Source organism: Mus caroli, unplaced genomic scaffold, assembly GCF_978045245.1.
Source record: "Mus caroli unplaced genomic scaffold, Mus_caroli_1 scaffold_8, whole genome shotgun sequence".
Lineage (NCBI taxonomy): Eukaryota > Metazoa > Chordata > Mammalia > Rodentia > Muridae > Mus > Mus caroli.
In genome coordinates this window covers 17,094,402-17,117,634 of record NW_028227263.1, presented here as the reverse complement: position 1 = coordinate 17,117,634, position 23,233 = coordinate 17,094,402, and the positions used below count along the sequence as shown (strand labels likewise).

Here is a 23,233-nt window from a genome sequence, read left to right as displayed (position 1 = left end):
GACAGCACTTTAGATAATATGTAACTTAGCCAGTGTTCTATTGCTGTGAAGAGGCACCACCACCATAGCAACTCTTATAAAATAAAGCATTTAGTTGGAGCTTGCTTATAATTTCAGAGGTTTAGTCCATTTTCATCATGGGGGAGCAAGGTGGCAGGTGGGCAGGCATGGTGCTGGAGAGGTAACAGAGTTCTACATCTGGATGCTCAAGCAGCAGGCAGGGAGGGATACTGGGAGTGGCTTTGGCTTTTGAAACCTCCATTGACACATATGCACCAATAAGGCCACATTTCTAATCCTTCTTAACTAATGCTCCTCCCTGAAGACCAAGCATTCAAATATATGAGCCTGGGGGGGGGGTCATTCTTATTTAAACCACCGTAGTAATCCAATTTGAACATGAGTTTCATGTCTATGTACATTGTACCAAGTGGGAATACATTTTTTATTATAATACAAGTCACATTATTCAAAATATGTAGGAAAACTGGTTGTGGTGATCCATGTCTGTGATCTCAGCCCTGGGGAGGCAGGGAGGAAGATCAGAAATTCAGGGTCTTCTACAGAGCAGGTTCAAGGCTGGTCTGGACTACATAAGACCCTGTCTTAAAAATAAACCAAGAATTTGTATTGTGATTGTGATGAAACTTTCACAACTATGGATGGATTAAGATCATTGAGTTGCCTATTTACAAGTGGCTTGTTTTTTGTTTATTTCTTGAGACTAGGTCTCATTATGTGTTCTTGGTGGGCCTGAAACTCAATATGTAGATGAGGCTGGCCTCAAACTCACAGTGATCCACTATCTTCTGCCTCCCAAGTGCTATATTTTTAGATTTTAAAAATTTAATTTTTAAATTTAAAATTCTTATTCTTTTGCTTTTATTTTTATTTTTTACATTTAATTAATTGACTAGTTTAGGGCATATGTTTTGTATGCGTACATGTGTATGTGTGTGTGTGTGTGTGAGAGAGAGAGAGAGAGAGCACGAGCGTGTGAGCGAGTGAGCGAGCAACGTGCACATGCCTAAGTGAGTGGGTTCCTAGACTCATGTGGTCAGACTTGGTGGCAGATACCTTAATCTGTTGAGTCATTTGGTGCCATTTCCTAAATGGCAAATTTTATGCTATATAATTTTTATTTCAACAAAGGGCCTCAGACTCATTAAAGCTGAGTATTATGGCAAATCCCTATAATTTCAGCAATTGGGATACAGAGGCAGGTGGATCATGAGTTCAAGACTAGCCTGTGCTACATAATGAGTAATTTCAAGCCAGTGGGGGCTACACAGAGACCTTGACTCAAAACAGAGCAATCCCTTCCCCTGTTGTGTGGCTGTCAGGACATCTGTTGGGGCTACCATGTGGGTCATAGGGTATGAACTCAGGTCATGAGGTTTGGTGGCGGGTACCTTTACCTTTGAACCATCTCCCCATTCAGATTAACTGAAAGATACGGGCTGGAGGTGGTGATAGACATCTTTACTTTTAGCACCCAGGAGGCATAGGTAGGTAGATCTCTGAATTAGAGGCCAGCTTGGTCTGCCTAGTGAGTTTCAAGACAGAGTACATTGTGAGACCCTGTCTCAAAAGCAGACAAATAGTAACAATGGTAAGAACCCAGTGGGGATGTGACACATTGGTTAAGAGTACGTAGTTCTCTTGCAGGGAACCTGGGCTCAGTTCCCAGCACCCACATGGCAGCAAACAACCATTCATAACTCTGGTTCCAGGGGACCTGATGCCTTCTGCCAAACGCCTCTGGCACTGCACCCACGCAGTGCATAGATACACGTGCAGTCATGACACTCATACCCATTAAAAATAGAAACAAAAAACGGGGCTGAGATGACTCACACACCCACACTAAATAAATAAATACACACATGCCTACATGCATACATAAATATATAAATAACTATAAGCAAACAAAACCAACCAGAACTAGGACTGGGAACAGCGCAGTGGAGAACATGTGCTTAGTCGGCACACACTGCTCTAGGCTCCACAGTGGCACAGTAAACAAAAACAAAAATTCAGACAATTCTATTTTGATATTTATAGGTCATTACTCCTTAGACTCAAGTTTCTCTAGAATATTTTCCTTAAAGCATTAGAATTATATACAGTGTAATGTCTACAAAATATAAATGATGTAAAATGTTCTTCAAATAAAACTTCTTAATTCATTTTATTTTTCACAGGTATCTCAGAATTATTTATTTTCATCCACATGTAAGATTTTTACCAGTAAGTAGGTTCCTGGTTAATTTTAAAAGAATTTTGGGCCAGTTTTGAAAGGACTCAGCAAGTAAAGGCAGCTGCTTCCAAGCCTGATGACCGGAGTTCCAGCTCTGAACCCACTTTGGGGAACAACCAACTGTTGCTGGCTGTCGTCTTAATGCACTCTAAGTAAAATGTGAAATCTGGGTTTGGCTGGGCTTAGTTTCCCCATGCTATTAGTAGCTCTGTTCTAGAAGCTACTAACTAGTTGCTAGTCTTGTTACAGTCTGTCAGCCTGTTTTTTGTTTGTTTGTTTGTTTGTTTGTTTGTTTGTTTTCTCCTGTCCCTCGTATTCCCTGGGTGCCTAGCCAGGGTGCTGAATGTCTCATGCTTTTCTTGGCTTCTCTCAGCTTGTGTGATTCTATGTGCCAGAGTTTCTTGGCTCCCTTATGACTGATGTGAACTCTGGACTCTTGGATGCAGATGACTCCTCCTCCGCCATAGAGCAATGCTGAATGTGACACATGGCTCTGAGCCCCCAGAGGTTGTTTACTGTGCAGGTAGCCTATCTCTCCTTTGATAGCAGACCAGGCAGTTTGCCTCCTGCACACTGTACTTACCATTCCTTTTCCTTGAGCTCCAGTTGTTTCCTTCAGTGCGTTCTGTGGGCACTGAGAGTAAGTCTATGGGTTGACAAAATGGCTCCATGGGTAAAGGAGCTTCCCCCAACCCTGATGATCTGAGTTTGGTCCCTGGCACATGCACACTAAGTACGATGTAAATAAAGTGTGAAAAGTGACAACTCTAGTAATCAAGTTCCACGTCCCAGATCTACTGAGGTGGAGGACCTGCCCCAGTTCTTCTCCTACTCGGGAAGGGCCATGACCCTTGGATGCTGGGTGTCCATGTCCACCTGGCTTTACATAAAAGCCACCTGGCTGGTGAAAGCGAGTCAGCCATAGGCCTCCTTTTGGATACTGAAGAGATGGATCTCGTGATGTCAGAACCATCTTTGGAGTCATTCTTGCCTTGCTTTGAAGAATTGTGTGCATTTTCACCAAATGTCTGCTTGCTCTATGGAATCTCAAAAGTTGGTATCCCCTCCCCAACAGGCTGCTGGTTTTCCTGCCAGGATAGCTGGGCCTACTCACCTGTACCAGTTTCTTTGCCACACAGATGCTGGGCCACAGTGTTTTTTTCCAGAGTGCGCCTTTCTTACAGTTCGCAGCCTGGGTGGGTTGAGAAATAGTCAATTCTCTTAAAAGTTCTGCTTCTGCCTTTTTTTTTTCTTTAACTTTTTTGCTAACAATTGTGCCTTTGAGTCATATTTGTCTTCTTGAATTTTACCATAATCAGTCAAGAAGAGTCATTTAGCAATGACATTTTACTTAGAAATAGCTTCATCTAAATATCTAGCTCCATTATTCTTCACTTCTACCTTCTATGAACAGTAGAATATGAACACACCTCAAAGACTTTCCGTCTGACAAAGCTGGTCCTCTCACCATTGTCCAGTGACATGTTTCCATCTAGGACTTCCTAGAATTGCCCTTGAGTCTTCTCAGAAAACTGAGCCTTTCTCTTTGGGTGTTTAGTTTCTGGGCTGTCTCTTGAATTACCTTTAAGGGTTCATTCATGACAGTGTTGGTTTTCCCCAATGTGTACCTCCAAACTTCCAGCCCCTCTTTTACCCAGTCCAATCCCAAAGCTCTCTCCACAGTTTTAGGGATTTATTACAGCAGCCTCTGCTTTGTTGTCAAGCATCTGTATGAGCCAGGGCTCTCTAGAGAAGCAAAACAGAGGTAGGGAAGTGAAGAAAGAGGAAAGATTTATGTTAACTGGAGCTCCAGACCCACCATCTGCAAGCCTGAGAACCAGCAAAGCCTCTGAGGTGGTTCCAGTGCAGGCCCAAGTACAGAAGCCTGGAGGAACTAGTACTACCCGACCTGGTCCAGACCCAATCTCTCAGGCCCCGGGTCAGCCAGAGGACACACTAACCCTTCATTTTTTCCTTTGTTCACTCCAGCCCTCAGCAGATTATATGGCACTCACCCACACTGGTCTACCATTTTAAATGCTAATCTCTTCTTGAGATAGCATGTACCCAGAAATGTACTGGTTATCAGGATATTACTTATTTCAGGTGAATTGACATATCAAATTAATCATCAAAGGATCACATAGCCAGGTGTAGTGGTGTACGGAGGCAGAGGCAAGTGGATCTCTGTAAGTTTGAGGCCAGCCTGGTCTACATAGAGAGTTCCAGAACAGCCAGGGCTATGTAGAGAGGTCTTAAACAGACAAACAAACAAACAAACAATAATAAAAACAAAAATAACACATCACAAAGCTACAATAAAAAACTGGGTGCCATTGTTAGTAGTGATGGAGTGCTGCCTGACACAGCTCCCCACTGTTGTCCATAACAGCCTGAGGGGCTCTTTTTCAGAGAGTTCTACTCATGGGTCTCCTCCCCTACCTCTGTGCACTATGAATGCCTGTGAGCATGTGTGTATATGTGCCTATGCGGGTGGGAGATGCATGTTAGATGTCCTCCTAGATTGCTGTCCACTTTCTTTCTTTCTTTTTTTTTTTTTTTTTTTTTTAGCATTTTTTATTAGATATTTTCTTTATATACATTTCAAATGCTATCCGGAAAGTTCCCTATACCCTCCACCTGCCCTGCTCGCCTACCCACCCACTCCCACTTCTTGGCCTGGCATTCCCCTGTACTGGGGCATATAAAGTTTGCAATACCAAGGGGCCTCTCTTCCTAGTGATGGCCGACTAGGCCATCTTCTGCTACATATGCAGCTAGAGACATGAGCTCTGGGGGGTACTGGTTAGTTCATATTGTTGTTCCACCTATAGGGTTGCAGACCCCTTCTGCTCCTTGGGTGCTTCCTCTAGCTTCTCCATTGGGGGCCCTGTGTTCCACCTTATAGATGATTGTGAGCATCCACTTCTGTATTTGCAAGGCACTGGCATAGCCTCATACGAGACAGCTTTAACAGGGTCCCTTCAGCAAAATCTTGCTGGCATACGCAATAGTGTCTGGGTGTGGTGGCTGATTATAGGATGGATCCCCCAGTGGGGTAGTCTCTGGATAGTCCATCCTTTCGTCTTACCTCCAAACTTTGTCTCTGTAACTCCTTTCATGGGTATTTTGTTCTCTATTCTAAGGAAGAATGAAGTACCCACCCACTGGTCTTCCCTCTTTTTGATTTTCTTGTGTTTTGCAAATTGTATCTTGGGTGTTTTATGTTTCTGGGCTAACATCCACTTATCAGTGAGTGCATATCATGTGAGTTCTTTTGTGATTGGGTTACCTCACTAAGGATGATATCCTCCAGATATATCCATTTGTCTAAGAATTTCATAAATTCATTGTTTTTAATAGCTGAGTAGTACTCCATTGTGTAAATGTACCACATTTTCTGTATCCATTCTTCTGTTGAGGGACATGTGGGTTCTTTCCAGCTTATGGCTATTATAAATAAGGCTGCTATGAACATAGTGGAACATGTGTTCTTATTACCAGTTGGAACTTCTTCTGGGTATATGCCCAGGAGAGGTATTGCTGGATCTTCTGGTAGTATTATGTCCAATTTTCTGAGGAACCTCCAGACTGACTTCCAGAGTACAAGCTTGCATTCCCACCAGCAATGGAGGAGTGTTCCTCTTCCTCCACATCCTTGCCAGCATCTGCTGTCACCTGAATTTTTGATCTTAGCCATTCTGACTGGTGTGAGGTGGAATCTCAAGGTTGTTTTGATTTGCATTTCCCTGGCTGCCCACTTTCTTTACTGAAGTAAGGTCTCTTGCTGAACCTAGATAGTCTAGCTAACCATTTTGTCCTAGGTCTATGCCTCCCAAACCTTGGGATTACAGAAGAGCCATTATACCAGCCTAGTCTTTAAAAGTTAAGTGTGAGTTACGGTGTATGGAACAGGCTTGGAACATGTACCTTGACCAGAGCCATATTTCCGACCCTCTGCCCAGCTTTTATGTGTGGGCCTCATGCTTGCCATCTCCCTAACTTCTTTACTTTGTAGCAGAAGCCAGTATGATGCAGAGTTAGAGTTTGTTAAGAGGAGATTTAAATAGCTTCAAACAGGAAATAGAGGCGCTAAAGAGAATTCATGACCCAGGCCTGTTTGGTGTGGGCTTCTTAAGAGAGAGTCAGGATTGAGTGTCTGTGAGATAGTCACACATTGCTTTCATGGCTTCTGAAGTCACATTTTGGGAGGCTTGCTAAGGGCTATTTTCTTTTCAATATAATGCACTTCAGATGGGGTCACAGCTGATAAGGTAAATCCTAGGTCATGGGGCTGCAGAGAAGTTAGGATGTCTTTACTATAAACAAAGGTTCAGATTTGCTTGTGAAGTTCCCAGAAAAATGTCTAGGAAAGGAGAAAGGCACACTTGAGAGTCATACAGGCTTAGGCCTTTAGACCTGGTTCATTGCTGATTTAACGTTTTCTTTTTGTATTACTGTTATTACTCTGTTCGTACACATGCACCAAAACACTAAGAAGGAAAAAAATACATAAAAGCAATTTGATCTCTGTCAGAAGCCTTCATACCAAGCGTGGGTAACTGTGCTGAAATTCTTGCTTCTCAGCTGGCTAGGAGCTTTGGCCAGATTTCTTTCCCCTATCCCACCCTTTCTTTGGAAAAGAAAGACAGAATTAAGTAGTCAAAAACTAAGATATGTGTCAGTAGTATGTCTTGAATTAAAAGAAATGGTAGAGTTCTTCAGGGACTATAGAGGTGTAGCTCATGGATAGAGAGCCTTGTGTGTGCAAGGCCATAGGTTCAATCCCTAGCAATATAGCAAAAAAGAAAGTTCTCCAGTCAAAAGAGAAGTGATTGCTCCTGGAAGTGTGAGAATATAGGAAGGAATGAAAGTCTGTGAGAAAGGAAGTTGCTAAATGTAAATGAATTTGGCTTCATATGGAGTTTAAATTTAATGTAGAATGAACACACAACAATAACAGCAGCATTACAGAATTTAACAAGACGAAGAGGGAGAAGAGGAGAAGATGATGAAGGTACAACACAAAAAGAATTTTGAAAGGTTTCTATTCCAGGATTATTCTTTCATCTTCTAGGAACTGGTAAAGACTCTAATTTACTTTTAGGTTTAACAGGTTAAGGTTCATTTCCTACTGTATAAGGAAAACAATAATAAAATATTGTAAGAGCTATCAGAGTAGGGAAATGGGGTAATCATAGTTAAAGGCTTAATGCAAGAGAAACTAAGAAAGTAAAAGGCCTACTTGGAGTGACTGACAGGAGTAAGAGGTGATGGGATTCTAGACACACTGATGTGGCATTTCATAACAAACCAGAGGCTTTGTAACACTGGAAAACCAAAATCCATTTACATGCTGCTTGCAAGATAAGTACCATACATAGTCTGTATTATATGTATATAAATACATAGTCTGTATTATATGTATATACAGGCAGCAAGTAAAGAATTGTGACAAAGAAACTGCCACCTTTAATCCCAGCACTCAGGGGGCAGAGGTGGAGGTAAGCAGATCTCTGCAATTCTAGGCCAGCCTGGTCTGCACTCAGGGGGCACAAGTGACATGTAAACAAAGGATAATCAACTCGGCCAGGCAACTCTTTCTGGAAAAGTCTATGCACCAAGTCCCACGTAGTCCAGCAAGCACACTTGGCCAAGATGGATTCTGTCTTTTGTGTCTGACATAGTTAGGTGGTCTTTGTCTCATCCCATTGGAGGGAGTGTGACTTCACAGTTTGTCTTGATTTTCTGATCCACACAAAGCAGAAGAGGAAGGGTTAGGAAATAGGAGTCCTAACTAACTAACTACCTGTCATTGAAAAAAAAGTTTCTTACAATAGTGAGTTCCAGGCCAGCCGGGGCTTCACAGTGAAGACCCTGTCTCAAAGAAGGGAAAAAAGTGCACAGATTAACCTAGTAAAACCTGATAGAGCGGTCTTACTATCAAAGTAGGTTTAAGGCAAGAGGCATAGAAAGAGAACATTTCAAAACTCACAGGGTGATCACGTCAGCAGTAATTAAAAGCCACAGTTGGGCTGGGCTGTAGCCCAGCAGCTCGGCTCTCGTGCACAAGGCCCCGGGTTAGATCTTCAGCACTGGAAAAAAGCCGTGCATCGGAGCAGCAACCTCCGAGGATAGTGAGAGCAATTAGTCATCTGGCTCACATTTCTTCCCTGAGATGTCAGTTTGAAATGACAGAGAAACATGCAAATGTTCCTCTTCGTAACTTCACAGAGAACAAAGGAAAGGTGAATAGATTTTTTAATCTCCCCCCTTTACCTGTATATTTTCATTCTCTGAAATCACTGGTAAAATGCAGAGCTCTTTCTGTAGGTGTGTGAGGTATAAACTGCAGAAGCCCTTCCTTCAGGAATTTGAGACTTTGACTGGCTGGGTGGCTCTCATCTCTAGTCCTAGCACTTGAGAGGTGGAGGCAGGAGGAGCAGGAGTTTAAGGCCATCTGAATTCATGGTCAATTCCAGGCCTGTGTGGGATTAAGTCTTATGCTATATAAGGATAACTGATTTCCACCCCATCTTTCGATTCCTGTGATGCAAATGTAACTTCTCTGTGTGGCTGGTCCTCATAACCACGCCACTGTGTGAGTGTTAAGGCAGTGCTGTGCTGAGTTCCTAGGAGGGGTAACTGGCTCAGGAGTCTAGCCTGCAGAACTAGGACATAATGTAAGCAAGCCTGTGAGAAACAGCAAATACTCCTGGTCGGCATTTCAGCCTTGTTGTTACAGAGTTGGTTATGTGCAGAGAGAAAGCAGGGAGCGCCTAAACAAGCAGCTGAGTGGTGCCTACGAAATAAGTCATTGCTGTACTGTTTCTTAAGCTCTCAAGCAAAATTTGAAGGACTAACGCCAAGAAATGGTAACCATTCTCTCTGTCTCTGCGGTTCTCACATGAGAAACTAACAAAGTAGAGGCTGGAGTCAAGTAAAAACTTTGCATAGAGTAAGAGATGATAGTGGCAATCAGGAGAACGTTGATTTTATCTATACTGTTTACATCTTTAGGGAAAAAAGGATCTATTGGGGCTGGAGGAGCAGCGTCGTAGTTAAGACGGCATGTTCTTTCAGAGGACCTAGGTTATTCCCAGGACCCACATGGTGGCTCATAGTCAGCAGTAACTCCGGTTCTCGGGCGTCCTTTTTCTTTTCTGTGTCCTAAATGTGATTATGTTTTCAACTTGCCGTAGAATGGTTGGCCCCTTGCATTTTGTGTTGAGCTTCCTCTCATTCTGGTTGACTGGAGGATTCTGGTTGACTGGAGCATTCTGGTTGACTGGAGCATTCTGGTTGACTGGAGCATTCTGGTTGACTGGAGCATTCTGGTTGACTGGAGCATTCTGGTTGACTGGAGCATTCTGGTTGACTGGAGCATTTCTGTTCTAAGAACTGGAACTAGACTCAGAGGCCATTCATTTTTAAGAATGTGTTTCGAGCCAGGCAGTGGTGGCGCATGCCTTTAATCCCAGCACTCGGGAGGCAGAGACAGGTGAATTTCTGAGTTCGAGGCCAGCCTGGGCTACAGAGTGAGTTCCAGGACAGCCAGGGCTATATACAAAGAAACCCTGTCTCAAAAAACCAAAAAAAAAAAAAAAAAAATCCTTCTTTTTTCTTAAAGATTTATTTATTTATTTTATGTATATGAGTACATTGTAGCTGTACTGAGGGTTGTGAGCCTTCATGTGGTTGTTGGGAATTGAATTTTAGGACTTTTGCTTGCTCCGGTCAACCCTGCTTTCTCTGGTCAACTCTACTAGCTCAGTCCCTGCCCGCTATGGCCCAAAGATTTATTTATTATTATACATAAGTACACTGTAGCTGTCTTCAGACACATGAGAAGAGGGTGTCAGATCTCATTATGGGTGGTTTTGAGCCACCATGTGGTTGCTGGGATTTGAACTCAGAACCTTAGGAGGAGCAGTCAGTGCTCTTACCCGCTGAGCCATCTCTCCAGCTCTACTCTTTCCTTCTTATGGAGGTGTGTTAGGTTCAGTATCTCTTTTTGTCTCTGGAGGGGTATGCTGTGTCCCCAGTGGATGCTTGAAATAGCACATAGTTCTATATCTCATGTGCACAGGCATGTGTTGTTAACTGTGGTGAGAAATCTGGAATTTTATTTCTCTAAAAAGAATATTGTAAGACCAGTTTCATGTTGATCCTAGGTATGGGACGGGGCTGCTTTGGCCTCCGTAGCAGCTGACTGTGGTTTGCCTCTCACTCTAGCAGAGATGTGGTTTGGCCGGCTGCAGCTGTTGTGTAACATGGGGAATTCTGGAGACGTTTCAGAGGTTATATGAACGCCGGAGCTCTAGTAGGCAGGGTTGGTGGTTGGTGGTTTGGTGATGGCTGGAGGGAGTGTTTAAGGTTTGTTAGTAGTCGTGCTCAGAGAAGAAACAAAAGGAAAGAAATTAGACTCAAAGACCGCTGTCTCTCTCTTCCCCTCCGTCTTTCTTTATCTCCTAGTTATGGGTGGGAGAGATAAAGGGTAGGAAAAGAAGAACCCACCAAGTAGGAAAGACCAGCTGCAGTCAACAGTAACATTTTGGTCAACAGTAAGATGCCACAGTGGTGCAGTAAGAGCATGTATGACCTATGGCATGATACTGTCTTAGTCTGGAAATACATCTCAAGTGTTCTCACATGAAATCACTTTAACAGAGCACTTCTCAGAACATATCCCCATCATAAACAGTTTATGGCTGTACTGTATTTTTTTTCCTGATTGTAATACCTTGATAAGTTTGAATTTTCAAACTGGGCTTAATAAGAGATTAGCAGTAGTGAGATGAAGTCAGATAAATGGCAACAACACTGTTACAGCACTAGGGTACTGTGTGTGGCTACTTGAACTGTGCGGATATTGTGCTAGCCCGTCTCGTCTGATAGTCCAGCTGAGTACTACAGGACTAATGGGCAGGTAACATATATAGCGTGGATACATTGAACAAAGCAGGGGTTGATGGTGCACAGTGTGATGTCATGTGACTTCATTATACTAGGAAGAATGGCATGCAATTTATTTATTTATTTGTTTGTTTATTTATTTATTTTTGAAGTGCTAGGGATGGAGCTTGGGACTTTTCACTTGCTGGCCAATTGTCTGCCACTGAGCTATATTCCAGCTCTTTTTCTACTTTTTATTTTAAATTTTATTTATCATTTTATTTGTGTGTGATGTGTTTGATTTGTGTGTGTGTACATACTTCCACACACACAGGATGTGTGGAAGTTAGAGGCCAACATTCCTTTTTCCACCATGGACTCTTGGAATCAAACTCAGATTGTTAGGCTTTTTTTTTCTTTCTTTCTTTCTTTTTTTTTTTTTGTTTTTGTTTTTGTTTTTCGAGACAGGGTTTCTCTGTATAGCCCTGGCTGTCCTGGAACTCACTTTGTAGACCAGGCTGGCCTCGAACTCAGAAATCCACCTGCCTCTGCCTCCCGAGTGCTGGGGTTAAAGGCGAGTGCCACCACCGCCCGGCTAGATTGTCAGACTTCTGTGGGAAGTGCTTTTACCCACTGAGCCACCTCACTGGTCCTTACTTAATTAAAAAAAAAGATTTATGCTGGGCGTTGGTGGCGCACGCCTTTAATTCCAGCACTCAGGAGGCAGAGGCAGGTGGATTTCTGAGTTCGAGGCCAGCCTGGTCTACAAAGTGAGTTCCAGGACAGCCAGGGCTATACAGAGAAACCCTGTCTCGAAAAGCCAAAAAAAAAAAAAAGATTTATATTATTTTTACTTTATATGTGTCTCTTGCCTGCATGTATCTCTGTTCATTGTGTGCTTGCAGCACCTGAAAGAACAGAATCGGTATTAGACATCCCAAGACCAAGTTCTCAGCACAGAGGAGGTTGATTTGCCCGAAAAGGACAAAGGGCAGGGAATAAAAGACAAAGACAGGAGATACAGGATGAGGGAGAAGGGGATGAGAACAAGGGAGAGGGGGAAAGATATTGTGTGGGAGGGACAAAGGACTGCCTCTGGATAGAGAAGAAACAGCCAGTGTGGCCCATAGGCAAAATGGCAGTTTATAAAGGGAAAATGGGGAACCCTGTATTAGGACAAGTGGGTAAATTTTGATTTGGTATATTAATTAAGTACCACAAAGGGGGCTTTTGATTCCTGGACTTCAGTACTTTGATACCTGTACCTTGGTGGTGTCCAGTGTCTGGGGGAGGAAGTGGCCAAATAAGGGATTAGACCTTGGTGGGTCACTTTAGGAATGAAACTTAAGAGTTTAGCAAAACAGCGGGAATGGGGGAGAAGGTAAAAGAAAAAACTGTTTGCCATGCTCTGGCCTGCTAGAGCCCTTCAGTGGCATGAGGCCAGAAGTGGGCTTAGATCACTTGAAACTGATGCAGATGTTATTAGTAACTGGGTCTACAAGAGCAGGAAGTGCTCTTAACTGCTGAGCCATCTCTCCAGTCCCCTGGTGCCTTCCTTTGCTAAGATGTCCAGGTTGGTCTTGACCTCCCAATCCTCCTGCCTTAGCTTCCTGAGTCACTGGAATTACAGACCACCCCCATGCCCACCTTGATGACCTATGATTGAAAACCTTCTAATTGTTTAGTTCTGACAGTTCCCATTTGGTGCTTTTAGAGACCAGAGTTGACCACAGGAGACTAAAACTACAGAAAGTAAAGCTGCTGGTGAAGAGGGACTATTGTGGGTTTTGGTGCCTTGGTACCAAAAATAAAATACATCTTAAATTATCATAATGCAGTATGTGTTGTTTAATAACTGGGATGTTTCATAAGCAGGTTATAAAGTGACTTCATCATTGTAGGACTATTATTAAGAGACCAGCCTCTTGATATAAATTAAGTCACTTGACAAAGCCTCCTAATTCAGGCCAGAGTTGTGATAAATATGACATAAAGATGTGATGTATGAGGTGCTGCTGCCAGGGTAATCTTGATGCGATGTTTTATAGCAAACTTAATAACTTTTGTTTATTTTGTTTTATGTGTGTGTTTTTGCCTGCCTGCCTCTGTGTGTGTGTGTGTGTGTGTGTGTGTGTGTGTGTGTGCACGCACGCCAGATGTGTACCTGGTGCCTGTGGAAGTCAGAAGGGGTCTTGGATCCCCAGCAGCTAGAGTTACAGACAAGCTGCAATGTGGGTGCTGGGAACTGAGCCCAAATCTTCTGCAGGAGAAGCAGGTGTATGAATAAATTTAACATGATGGTAGGTAGGATTGATGATGCAGTGGATGGGTAGAGCACTGGCCTCAGTACAATCCTCCCAAATCAGTGGCTCTCAACCTTCTTAATGCTGGGACTCTTTAATATAGTTAGTTCCTCATGTTGTGGTGACCCAAACCATAATATTATTTTCATTGCTACTTTAAAATTGTAATTTTGCTACTGTTATGAGTTGTAATGTAAATATTTTTGGAGATAGAGGTAAGGGGTCTCAACCCATATGTTGAGAATCATTACAAATACTCCATGATAAGTCAGTGGCAAATGTAACACATTGTGTATTTTCAATTAAGTTTTGCATTCTGAATATAATTGTATATTATACTTTTATAATGTCGACAACATAGTAAGTTTGTTTATACCAGAATTCCTTATCACTGCAAACATGGTTAGATCAGATCAGAATGCATGGCACACTGAGCTGTACCGTTCGGTCACTAGGCGATGGGAATCCCCCAGCTCTATTATGATGTTATAGAGCCATGTCATTGGGTGCATCTCACAGTGTAGCACAGCTGTATTATGTACATTAGTAGCACACCTACGCTTTTCACTTATTACATATACAAATCATCATAAAATACTTTTACTTTTTATAGGCCTCATAAGTTGTTTTTCCAGTTGTGTCCATTGGTGTTCTGTCAGCACTGCTGTTTTCCAGTTGTGTCCATTGGTGTTCTGTCAGCACTGCTGTTTTCCAGTTGTGTCCATTGGTATTCTGTCAGCACTGCTGTTTGAGAGTTCTTGTTTCCCCATAGTCTAGCCACAAGTGTTTGCTCCATAATTTACATGCTCTGAGTGAGACTGAACATCTTGTGTTTAGGGACTTTTAGTGTCTTTATTGTGCATTTTACATTTTGTTACTGTTGGTCCCTTCACCCCAGGCCAGCAGCACTCTATGAACACCATCCATTTATTAGAATTTTCTCTTTCAGATCTTCCATGGTGGCTTATTTTAATTCGGCAGAAAGCGTTGGTAGGCAAACTCCCAGGAGACCATGAGGTCTGTAAAGTCACCAAGATTGCTGTATTGTCACTTTCTGAAATGGAACCTCAGGAGCTTGAGCTGGAGGTAAGGTGACATCAAGGGGACTGTCACAAAGACGCTTGATAGCAGACATGTAGTTTGTGTCTTCACACCTTGCAGCAGACCCTCACAACCCATGAATTGCAGTGTAGAGGACAGAGGCCAAGTGGCTTTAAGGGTTGAGGGAAAGATTATCTTTAAATAACATGAAGATGAGGCCTCCCTCATGCCATGCACATATGTGTGGAGGAGGGGAGTGTATGACCGTGCATGCAGATGCTCATGAAAGTGCTTGCATGTGCACATATGGCCGACAGGTCAACATCAGATTCCATCCTCTACCACTTACTTTCCTTGTTTTCGTTTGGGGATGGGGTATAGAGGGTTTAAGACTGGGTCTCAGTGTGTATCCCCAACTACCCTGGAGTTCCCTACATAGACCAGGCTGGCCTTGAACTTACAGAGGTGCCTCTGCCTTCTGAGTGCTTGGATTAAAGGCATGTGCTTCCCTGACCAGCTTAGCACTTATTTTCTTGAGATAGTTTTTCACTGAACCTGGTGCTCACAGGTCAGCTAGACTGCTGTGTGGCTAGCACGTTCTAGGGATCCACCTTTTCTATCTTCTGGTGGCTTCTATCTTCTGGTGGCAGGCTTACAGGCACATGCCTCCATCCATGGCTTCCCTCATGGGCGCTGAGGGCAGATTCGTCACTGAGCCACCTGCCCAGCATAACTGAATAGTTTTAGAACGATCAGGTTGTTTGAGCTATAGTGTTTATTAAGGTCACCAAAGATTATGCTTCATGTTAGGAATGGAATATATGTTGTAACCTGGGCAAATTAGGGGACAGCGTAACACTTTTGTGGCTGTCCTAAAACACCATGACCAAGGCAACTGATAGAGTTTATTTGGACTTATGGTCCCAGAGGACTAAGACTCCATCATGGCAAACATTGTTGTCTTGAACAAACGCTCAGAGCTCTTTAAACCACCACATTAACCAGAGCGTAACCCTGGAATGGCATGGATTTGAAACCTCAAAGCCTGTCCCAGCCACGTAGCCCAAGCCTCCCCAAAACTGGGATCAAGTATTCAAATGCCAGAGCTTATTGAGGATCAAACGATCCTCATTGAAACCACTGCAGAGAGCATCGCCATCCTTGGGTGAATGTTTTAGGAATTATTACCATGCCCCTTTCCCTTTTACTTTTAATTTATATCACAGTAAGGGAACTTTGCAACAGTGAGTAGCAGGAGAGGCAAGGATAGGTGTGCTGATAATCATCACATTTCTTCTCATCTTCTGATATTAATTTAAATCTGTCATCCCCTCCTTTCCTTCTGTTCATGTAAACACAATTAAAAGGAGCTTTCCCCCTTAACTCCTATTGTCTTTCATGGGAGTACATATAAGCACTTGTTAGGTGACGCTGGTGAGGCTGGCGCGTGTCTCCTACTGCAGCACGCCCCTCTGATTTGAAGCCTGTTTACTGTTCTGTGTGACCCACCACTGTCCTCCTTCCCAGCAGAGAGCTCCCGCTGCTTGTCAGGTCAGCCTCCTTGGTTTGCTGCAGCCCACTTCTCTTCTGTAATTGGAGCAGAAATGATTTTATTGCAGATTTTAATATTAGAATTTAAGTTTCTTTCTCAGTGGTGTTGAGATGGGTGTGGCTTATTGGCCTGCCAGTTTACTTGTGGTAGCATTTATCAGTACTTTATTCCTTATTATTGTCAAATAATATTTCACTGTGTGAGTGTGCTTTTTTAGTTTAGCTTCCCTTCAGATGATGAACATTTGAGTTGCTTCTATTTTTATACTATTATACTGTGGTAAGCAGTTTGTAACAAGCAAGCTTTTGGTAGACATAGGTTTTCATTTCCCTGAAGTATAGAGTTCCTAGGTCATTTTGGTAATTCTGCTTAACTTTTTTGAGAATTGCCACACTGTTTCCAATATAGCATATCACTTAAAAAATATATATGTATATGGCTATGGTGGGACTCTAGGGCTCAAAAAATGAGAAGACATGCATTATGCATTTTGAAAAATACCCTTAAAGTGTTAAGGGCTTCTGTTCCCCGCCTGCTTAGCACATGTGCTGTATCTCATTGCTGTAATAGAGAACAGCACCGTTTTCCACTTTCCCATCAGAAAGCTGTTTAAAGTTTTATCTCAGAATGGATATAGATAACAAAATTGAAAGTAAAACCATTTGTTTTCCTTTTCTTCAGCAACATCAGCTTTTAATCTTGGTTGTGAAATATAACTTGTAAGAGGAATAAAAAAATAAACTGCCGGAGTTTATGGTAGTGAAATTTTTAAAAGAATAATCAAAGCTATAATAAGGGCCTACCGTACACTTTAGAGACCTTAGAGTCCACTGGGAAGGGAAGACAATCCAAGTGCCAACATCCAAGGATAATGTCTAAACAAAATAGTTATGACTGGAAGGGTCCCCAAGAAATCATTTTCTTATCATTATTTTCTGACAGGGCTGACTTTTAGCTCAGTAATTATATAGAAGATTCTAGAGTATTCATTAGTGTGACCTTTGCTTAAGGTAGTTCAGTGAGTTTATGCTTTGTTCCATAGATCTGTAATTCTTATCTAAATGTTTTTTATCCATATTTTTTACAGTTCTGTTTTTAGTTGGTTTTGTGCACAGACTTGCATGTAATATCAAAGATGTATTGGGGAAAAAAGTGTATTAGCCAGACATGGTGGCACACACCTTTAATCCCAGCACTTGAGAGGCAGGGGCAGGTGGATCTCTGTGAGTTCAAGTCCAGCTTAATCTATAGAGCAAGTAACAGACAAGCCAGGGCTACACAGGGAGTGAACGAGTCTGTCTGTCTGTCACCCCTACCCTCAGAATACACACACAGATATACACACACAGATACACACACACACACACACACACACACACACACACGCTCACGCGCAGAGTATATTAGTTGTTATTCTATTGCTGTGATAAAAATACTATAAGCAAAGCAAATTAGAAAAGGTCTGATAGTGGCTCTGGTTTCTGAGCCATAGTCCATCATGTTGGGGCAGGTATAGCAACAGACAGGGAAAACATCTCAGCAGGTGCAAGGAAGCCCACTGATCCCATTTCATCCCCACCCAAGAGAGTGAGGAGGAAAGAGAGAGAGAGAGAGAGAGAGAGAGAGAGAGAGAGAGAGCGAGAGCGAGCGAGCGAGCAGGGATGGGGCAAGGCTGTAAAACTGCAAGGCCCAGCCCAGTGGCATACTTCAGCTAGTAGTCTCCACCTCCAAGAGCTTCCAGAACCTTCCCAAGCAGTGCCACCAACTGGGGACTAAGTTCAAATCCATGAGCTAATGGAGGGCATCTCTCTTTCAGAACATATCAGAAAGTTTATTCCATATAGTTATCTATGCCCCTAACTGAGGCTTAAGCCTCATCCCACGAGACATTAGTATTTCCTGAAGAATCAGATGAGTATTTATACTATATGTTTTATATATTTATATTAAATACTCATAAATATTTGTGCTAAATAGTAAATGATGAGTGTCGTATGTTCTCAGGGCATAGCTTATACATGCACTCTTTTTAATTGAGAATTTTGATGTGTATAGTTGTTTGGCCTACTTGTGTTCTGTGTTCCATATGAATGTATGGTACCCTTGGAGACTGGATGAAGGTGTTGGATCCTCTGGGACTGGAGTATCCAACAGCCACGTAGGTGCTTGGAATTAAATCTGGGTTCTTAGGAAATGCTCTTAACGGATGAGTCATCTCTCCAGTCCCTATGAAATGAATTTTTAATAAATTTCAAAAATAAATGTTCAGCTCTCAGTTCTTTGGGTTTTCTGATCAGAAGCTAAAAGATAGTAGACCCAAGTAAACTCCCCTCCAAGCTGAGATAAAAGCAAATGAAGGCAATAAAGACAAAGACAGTTGTCTTAGTTATTGTTCTGTTGACCTGTTGATCACTGTGAGCAAGGCAGCTTATAAAATAAAACATTTAACTGTCTCACTAGCTATCATTCTTTAACTGTCCGTCCCCTGTTGTTGCCTCAACACATCCAGATTTCATTATTGTGTGTAAAGACAGGAGGAGAGCCTGTTGAAAGGTCCAGCTTTTAAGATTCCCAGTAGAGCAGACTCAGGGAATTTTCTCAACCAAAGCACTCAGGTAGTTAGCACAAACAAACATTTAATACGGATGTTTGTAATGGCCTTGAGGCATAGCAGATGTGTATTTTGCAATATTTTACTTAGATGCTAGTTTTCAAAGCATTTGTAACCTCGACCAGAACAGAACATTGTATCCCTTGAACATGTTAAATAAGAGTAAACGTGGACCTGGGTTTTCTGCCTTTAACCCTAAGTATGTCTTGCCTGTATTGTGAATTATTTATAGTGTAGCTTTTAATTATTGAAACCATAGCTATATTCTGCCTACTTAGTCATTTCACTAATTCTTAGGGTCTACTTTTAACCCAAATGCCCAAGCAGTAGCATTCACTTCTGTACTCATACTTGAACATCTAAAGTAGATGATAATTAATAATGAATCATCCTTTTAAAAAATTATTTAGCTCTGTAAGAAGCATCATTTTGGAATTAACAAGCCTGAGAAGATTATACCATCTCCTGAGGACTCCAAGTCTCTACTGAAGACATTTACGAATATCAAATCCAATGTGTCTGCTCCCAACAAAAAGAAAGTAAGACTCTGATTGGCGTGGGCTTGGAATCCGTCATTGATTAGTCATGAGTTGAGGGTAAATAAATCCATCTGGAAGCTTTTTTTTTTTTTTTTTTTTTTTCTCTTTCGTGTATCAGAAGACCGTCCTGTGTTTTGGGGATTGTCCTAACTTGAAGTCTTGCATTATCTAGTGACTTATCGTTTGACTCCTGACTTACAGATTGACTTCTTACAGGTTAAAGAAAGTAAAGAAAAGGAGAAACTGGAGAGGCGTTTGCTTGAGGAGTTGCTGAAGATGTTCATGGACTCAGAGTCCTTCTATTATAGCTTGACCTATGACCTGACCAACTCGGTGCAGAGGCAGAGCACTGGGGAGAGGGATGGCCGTCCCCTGTGGCAGAAGGTATACCCACAAGGCAGAGCAGTGATGGCTCCTGACCAGTGCCTGTTCGCCTTTTGTAGGAGATTAAAGTGTTCCTGAGCTGATCTTTTCCTCTACCTTTCTAGGTTGATGACCGATTTTTCTGGAATAAGTACATGATCCAAGATCTCACCGAGATTGGTGTGAGTAGATGCTTCTAAACATCATCGTTGCAATTGTTCTGCAAAGGTCGCTGGGTTTGGTGAATTCTGAGATGTTATTGGGAGCTTCTCCTGCAGAGGAGACTCGTTTAACTCAGGAGATGAAGGCGGTGCCTTCAGGTAGTTTACAGCCCCATGGCCAGTCTCCTCAGCACTCTTTTCTATGAATGTGATGTCATATACCTGTAAGAGATGTGTCACAAGTGTCAGGTCCTCTGGGCTCTGTAAGTATGTTCAACTCCATCCTAGGCTATATAGCAAGATCCACCTTTAGAAAAAACAGAAGTGGGGGGGGGGCAGTAGTAAGCAGTACCCAGTGCTGTAAGTAGTGAGTAGTAGGACGCAGTGATGTCCATAGAGTGCCTGAAAAGGTGACTCCATTGGGAATGCAGAAGCCTAGTTTTCTGTAGTGATACCATTTTGGTTTCTCTGGGGTTTGACCAGTATTACAGTGGTTACAAACTGCAGGGTGTGGTGGTGTGATGGCATGACTGCATGGAGTTCTCTCTGGTTTTATTTTTACATTGTATTTATTAGTGTGTGCTTGTGCATGTGTGCGTGTGTGCACGCACGCGTGCATGTGGTGGGGTCAGAGGACAACATTTGGAGTTGGGTCTCCTCCCCGTGGCATGCAGGGATTGGAGTCAGGTTGTCAGACTTCCTCGGCAACTGCTTTTGCCCTCTGAGCCATCTTGCCTGTCTCGTTCTGGAAGGATGGTTACTTTCTACTTTCCAGTTCTGTCAGAAGTACTTGAGTACAGTGACTTCTTGTCACTGAGATAAGGGTGTCTGAGATGGGCGGATTGAGCGGAGAAGAGTTTATTATGGCTGGTGATTTCAATACATCATCATGTGGGGGGAAGCGTCTTGCCGTGGTGGGCCAGGCAGTAGGGAGATACGGATGTTCACCTCCCCCTTTGTGCTGTCTGGGCCTCAGACGATGATACTACCTGGGTACGTCTTTTCTTTACAGTTAGTTCTAGAAACAGACACAAAGATGCACCCAGAGGTCTGACTCTTATTCTAGGTGATTCTGAGTCCAGTCAAGTTGACTGAAGACTAGCCATCAGTCCTATTACACATCCTATTACGCATGTTGGAGAATTATGGCTGAGGGCTCCTGTTTGCTGTGTGCTTTAGACACTGAACACAAGACAAAAGTAACAGAATGGGGTCATCTGTTAGTTTCCTTAGCCTTTAAGCTATTTTTCTTTCCCCATCTCCCCTTTACTGATAGTTCATAGCAGTTACTGAAATCTTAACTAGTACATCTTCAGCCAGACACCTACTGTGAAGTTGAGGCATAGGGTGTTCTTAGCTTTCTGATACTGATCATGCAGTGAGTGTTTGTTTTTATGAGTATTTTATGAGTGTTTGTTTATATTGAGTATTTGTTTTTATGATGACAATGTGGAATTCCAGTGTTTGGTGAGCTTTGTCAGACACTTTCACATTACTGTGAAAAGCTAATGACTTGGGATAAAGATGGCATTTGGCAACATATGGTTTTATGTTCTTGTCAAGAATCTTGGATTTATTGATAGAACAAAAGTATAAGTAGCCGGGCGTGGTGGCGCATGCCTTTAATCCCAGCACTCGGGAGGCAGAGGCAGGCGGATTTCTGAGTTCGAGGCCAGCCTGGTCTACAAAGTGAGTTCCAGGACAGCCCGGGCTATACAGAGAAACCCTGTCTCGAAAAACCAAAAAAAAAAAAAAAAAAAAAAAAAGTATAAGTAGTGAGAATAGTAGTAAAATGAAGACTGTAGTCTAAGCCATTACCTCATTGTTGCCATCGCCATCCTTCTGAAGGTTTGAGTTACAGAGAAAGAACACCAAGTGAAACTAAGCCCGGAAATGAGTAGGACCCACAGTGCACAGAACAGAGGACAGAGTGGGACCCATAGTGCACAGCACAGAGGACTAGGTGGGACCCACAGTGCACAGCACAGAGGACTGGGTAGGACCCACAGTGCACAGCACAGAGGACAGGGTGGGACCCATAGTGCACAGCACAGAGGACAGGGTGGGACCCACAGTGCACAGCACAGAGGACTGAGTGGGACCCACAGTGCACAGCACAGAGGACTGGGTGGGACCCACAGTGCACAGCACAGAGGACAGGTGGATTTGGAACTGATGTTGAAGAGGGGTGTGATAGCACAAGTCTATAATCCCACACTCCAGAAGTTGAGACAGGACAACCTGGACCACACAAGAAGACCCTGTCTCAGAGCAAAGTGTGCGCGTGTGTCTGTGGATGTCAGAAGGCGACTTCAGATGTTCCTCAGGTGCCTGGTTTATGTAGAGACAAGTTCTCTCACTGGCCTGGAGCTCACCAAGTAGGCTAGGCTAGCAATGAGCCCCAGGGATCCACCTCCCTCCACCTCCTCAGCACTAGGTCACAAAGCATGTGTCCCATGCCTGGCTTGACGTTAACACAGAAGTACTTTAGACTGAGCTTCTCCTCAGTCTTAATCTGCTGGTTTTGAAACAGGATCTGATATATTCCAGTCCATTTTCAAACTTAATATGTAGCTAAGGATGACACTGAACTTCCTACCATGTTTCTTCCTCCAAGAGCTTGGTTTAAATTCTTAATGTGTTTCGTTTAGAAGAACAGAAGACTCTCTGAATAGGGCTCTCCTAATTAGTTAGATGACATTTTAAAATGAGACATTTATGGAAATCCTCTCTGCTGTTCATTTACTATTTGAATTTTAGGCTGGTGAAGAAAGTGTTTCTCTAAAGCAGGTTGTGAAGTGCAGCTGAGCTGAGGCAGAGCTCAGCTGCAGAATGCTTCCATGGCATTCCTACAAATGACAGCAACAGAACTGGGCATGCTAGTGTGTGCCCGCTGCCCAGTATGTGGGGGTGGAGGTAGCATGCACCTGCCAGCCGGTACCTGGGGGCTGAGGCAAGGCCCCCACCTAACATTCCAAGCCTGTCTGAGCTGCAGAGTGAAGCTCTGCCCAAAGAAAAGGGGGCCTGGAGAGATGGTTCAGCAGGTACAAGCATTGGGTGCTCTTGTCTAGGTTTGGTTCTCAGCACCATCCCCAGTAAACCCAGTTTCCCGGGACCTGACGCCCTCTTCTGCCCTTCACAGCACCGTATGCACCTGCTACACACACAGGCAGGCAGGCACAGCTATATAATAAGTGGGTTTCTTTCTTTATTATTTTTGAGTAGTGAACTGTTTTGTAACGGATGATCGGGACAGATTGCATTTTGTTATAGGCTAATGCAAGTGAAGTTTGGAACTCAGCTTTCAAGCTTTGCCTTCCTATACCTAAAGGAACAGCTATGAGAGCTCTGTGGTTAACTAATGTTGGCAGGCAGTGTGCTTTACTTTACACATGCTTGTACACAGCCTTAGGAGGCCCTAGGAATCCCATTCCACAGAGGACATTGGGACATAGGGAAGTGAGCACTCTGTCAGGTGGTGGAGTTTGAGTTTGTGTGGAACAGCCTG

The 23,233-nt window shown here is 43.0% G+C and overlaps 1 protein-coding gene across 4 annotated transcripts in view; it reads left to right on the top strand.

Annotated features, from left to right (window-relative positions):
* The window catches only part of Inpp5f (inositol polyphosphate-5-phosphatase F), an 87,914-nt gene that overhangs the window by 34,911 nt on the left and 29,770 nt on the right, over positions 1 to 23,233 (top strand). For all 4 annotated transcript variants that reach the window (XM_021166953.2, XM_029480074.2, XM_085841269.1 and 1 more), the window contains 4 exons: positions 14,408 to 14,544; positions 19,073 to 19,201; positions 19,418 to 19,585; positions 19,690 to 19,746. In XM_021166953.2, the coding sequence (XP_021022612.1) occupies positions 14,408 to 14,544; positions 19,073 to 19,201; positions 19,418 to 19,585; positions 19,690 to 19,746 (491 nt within the window). The remainder of the gene's footprint in view (positions 1 to 14,407; positions 14,545 to 19,072; positions 19,202 to 19,417; positions 19,586 to 19,689; positions 19,747 to 23,233) is intronic.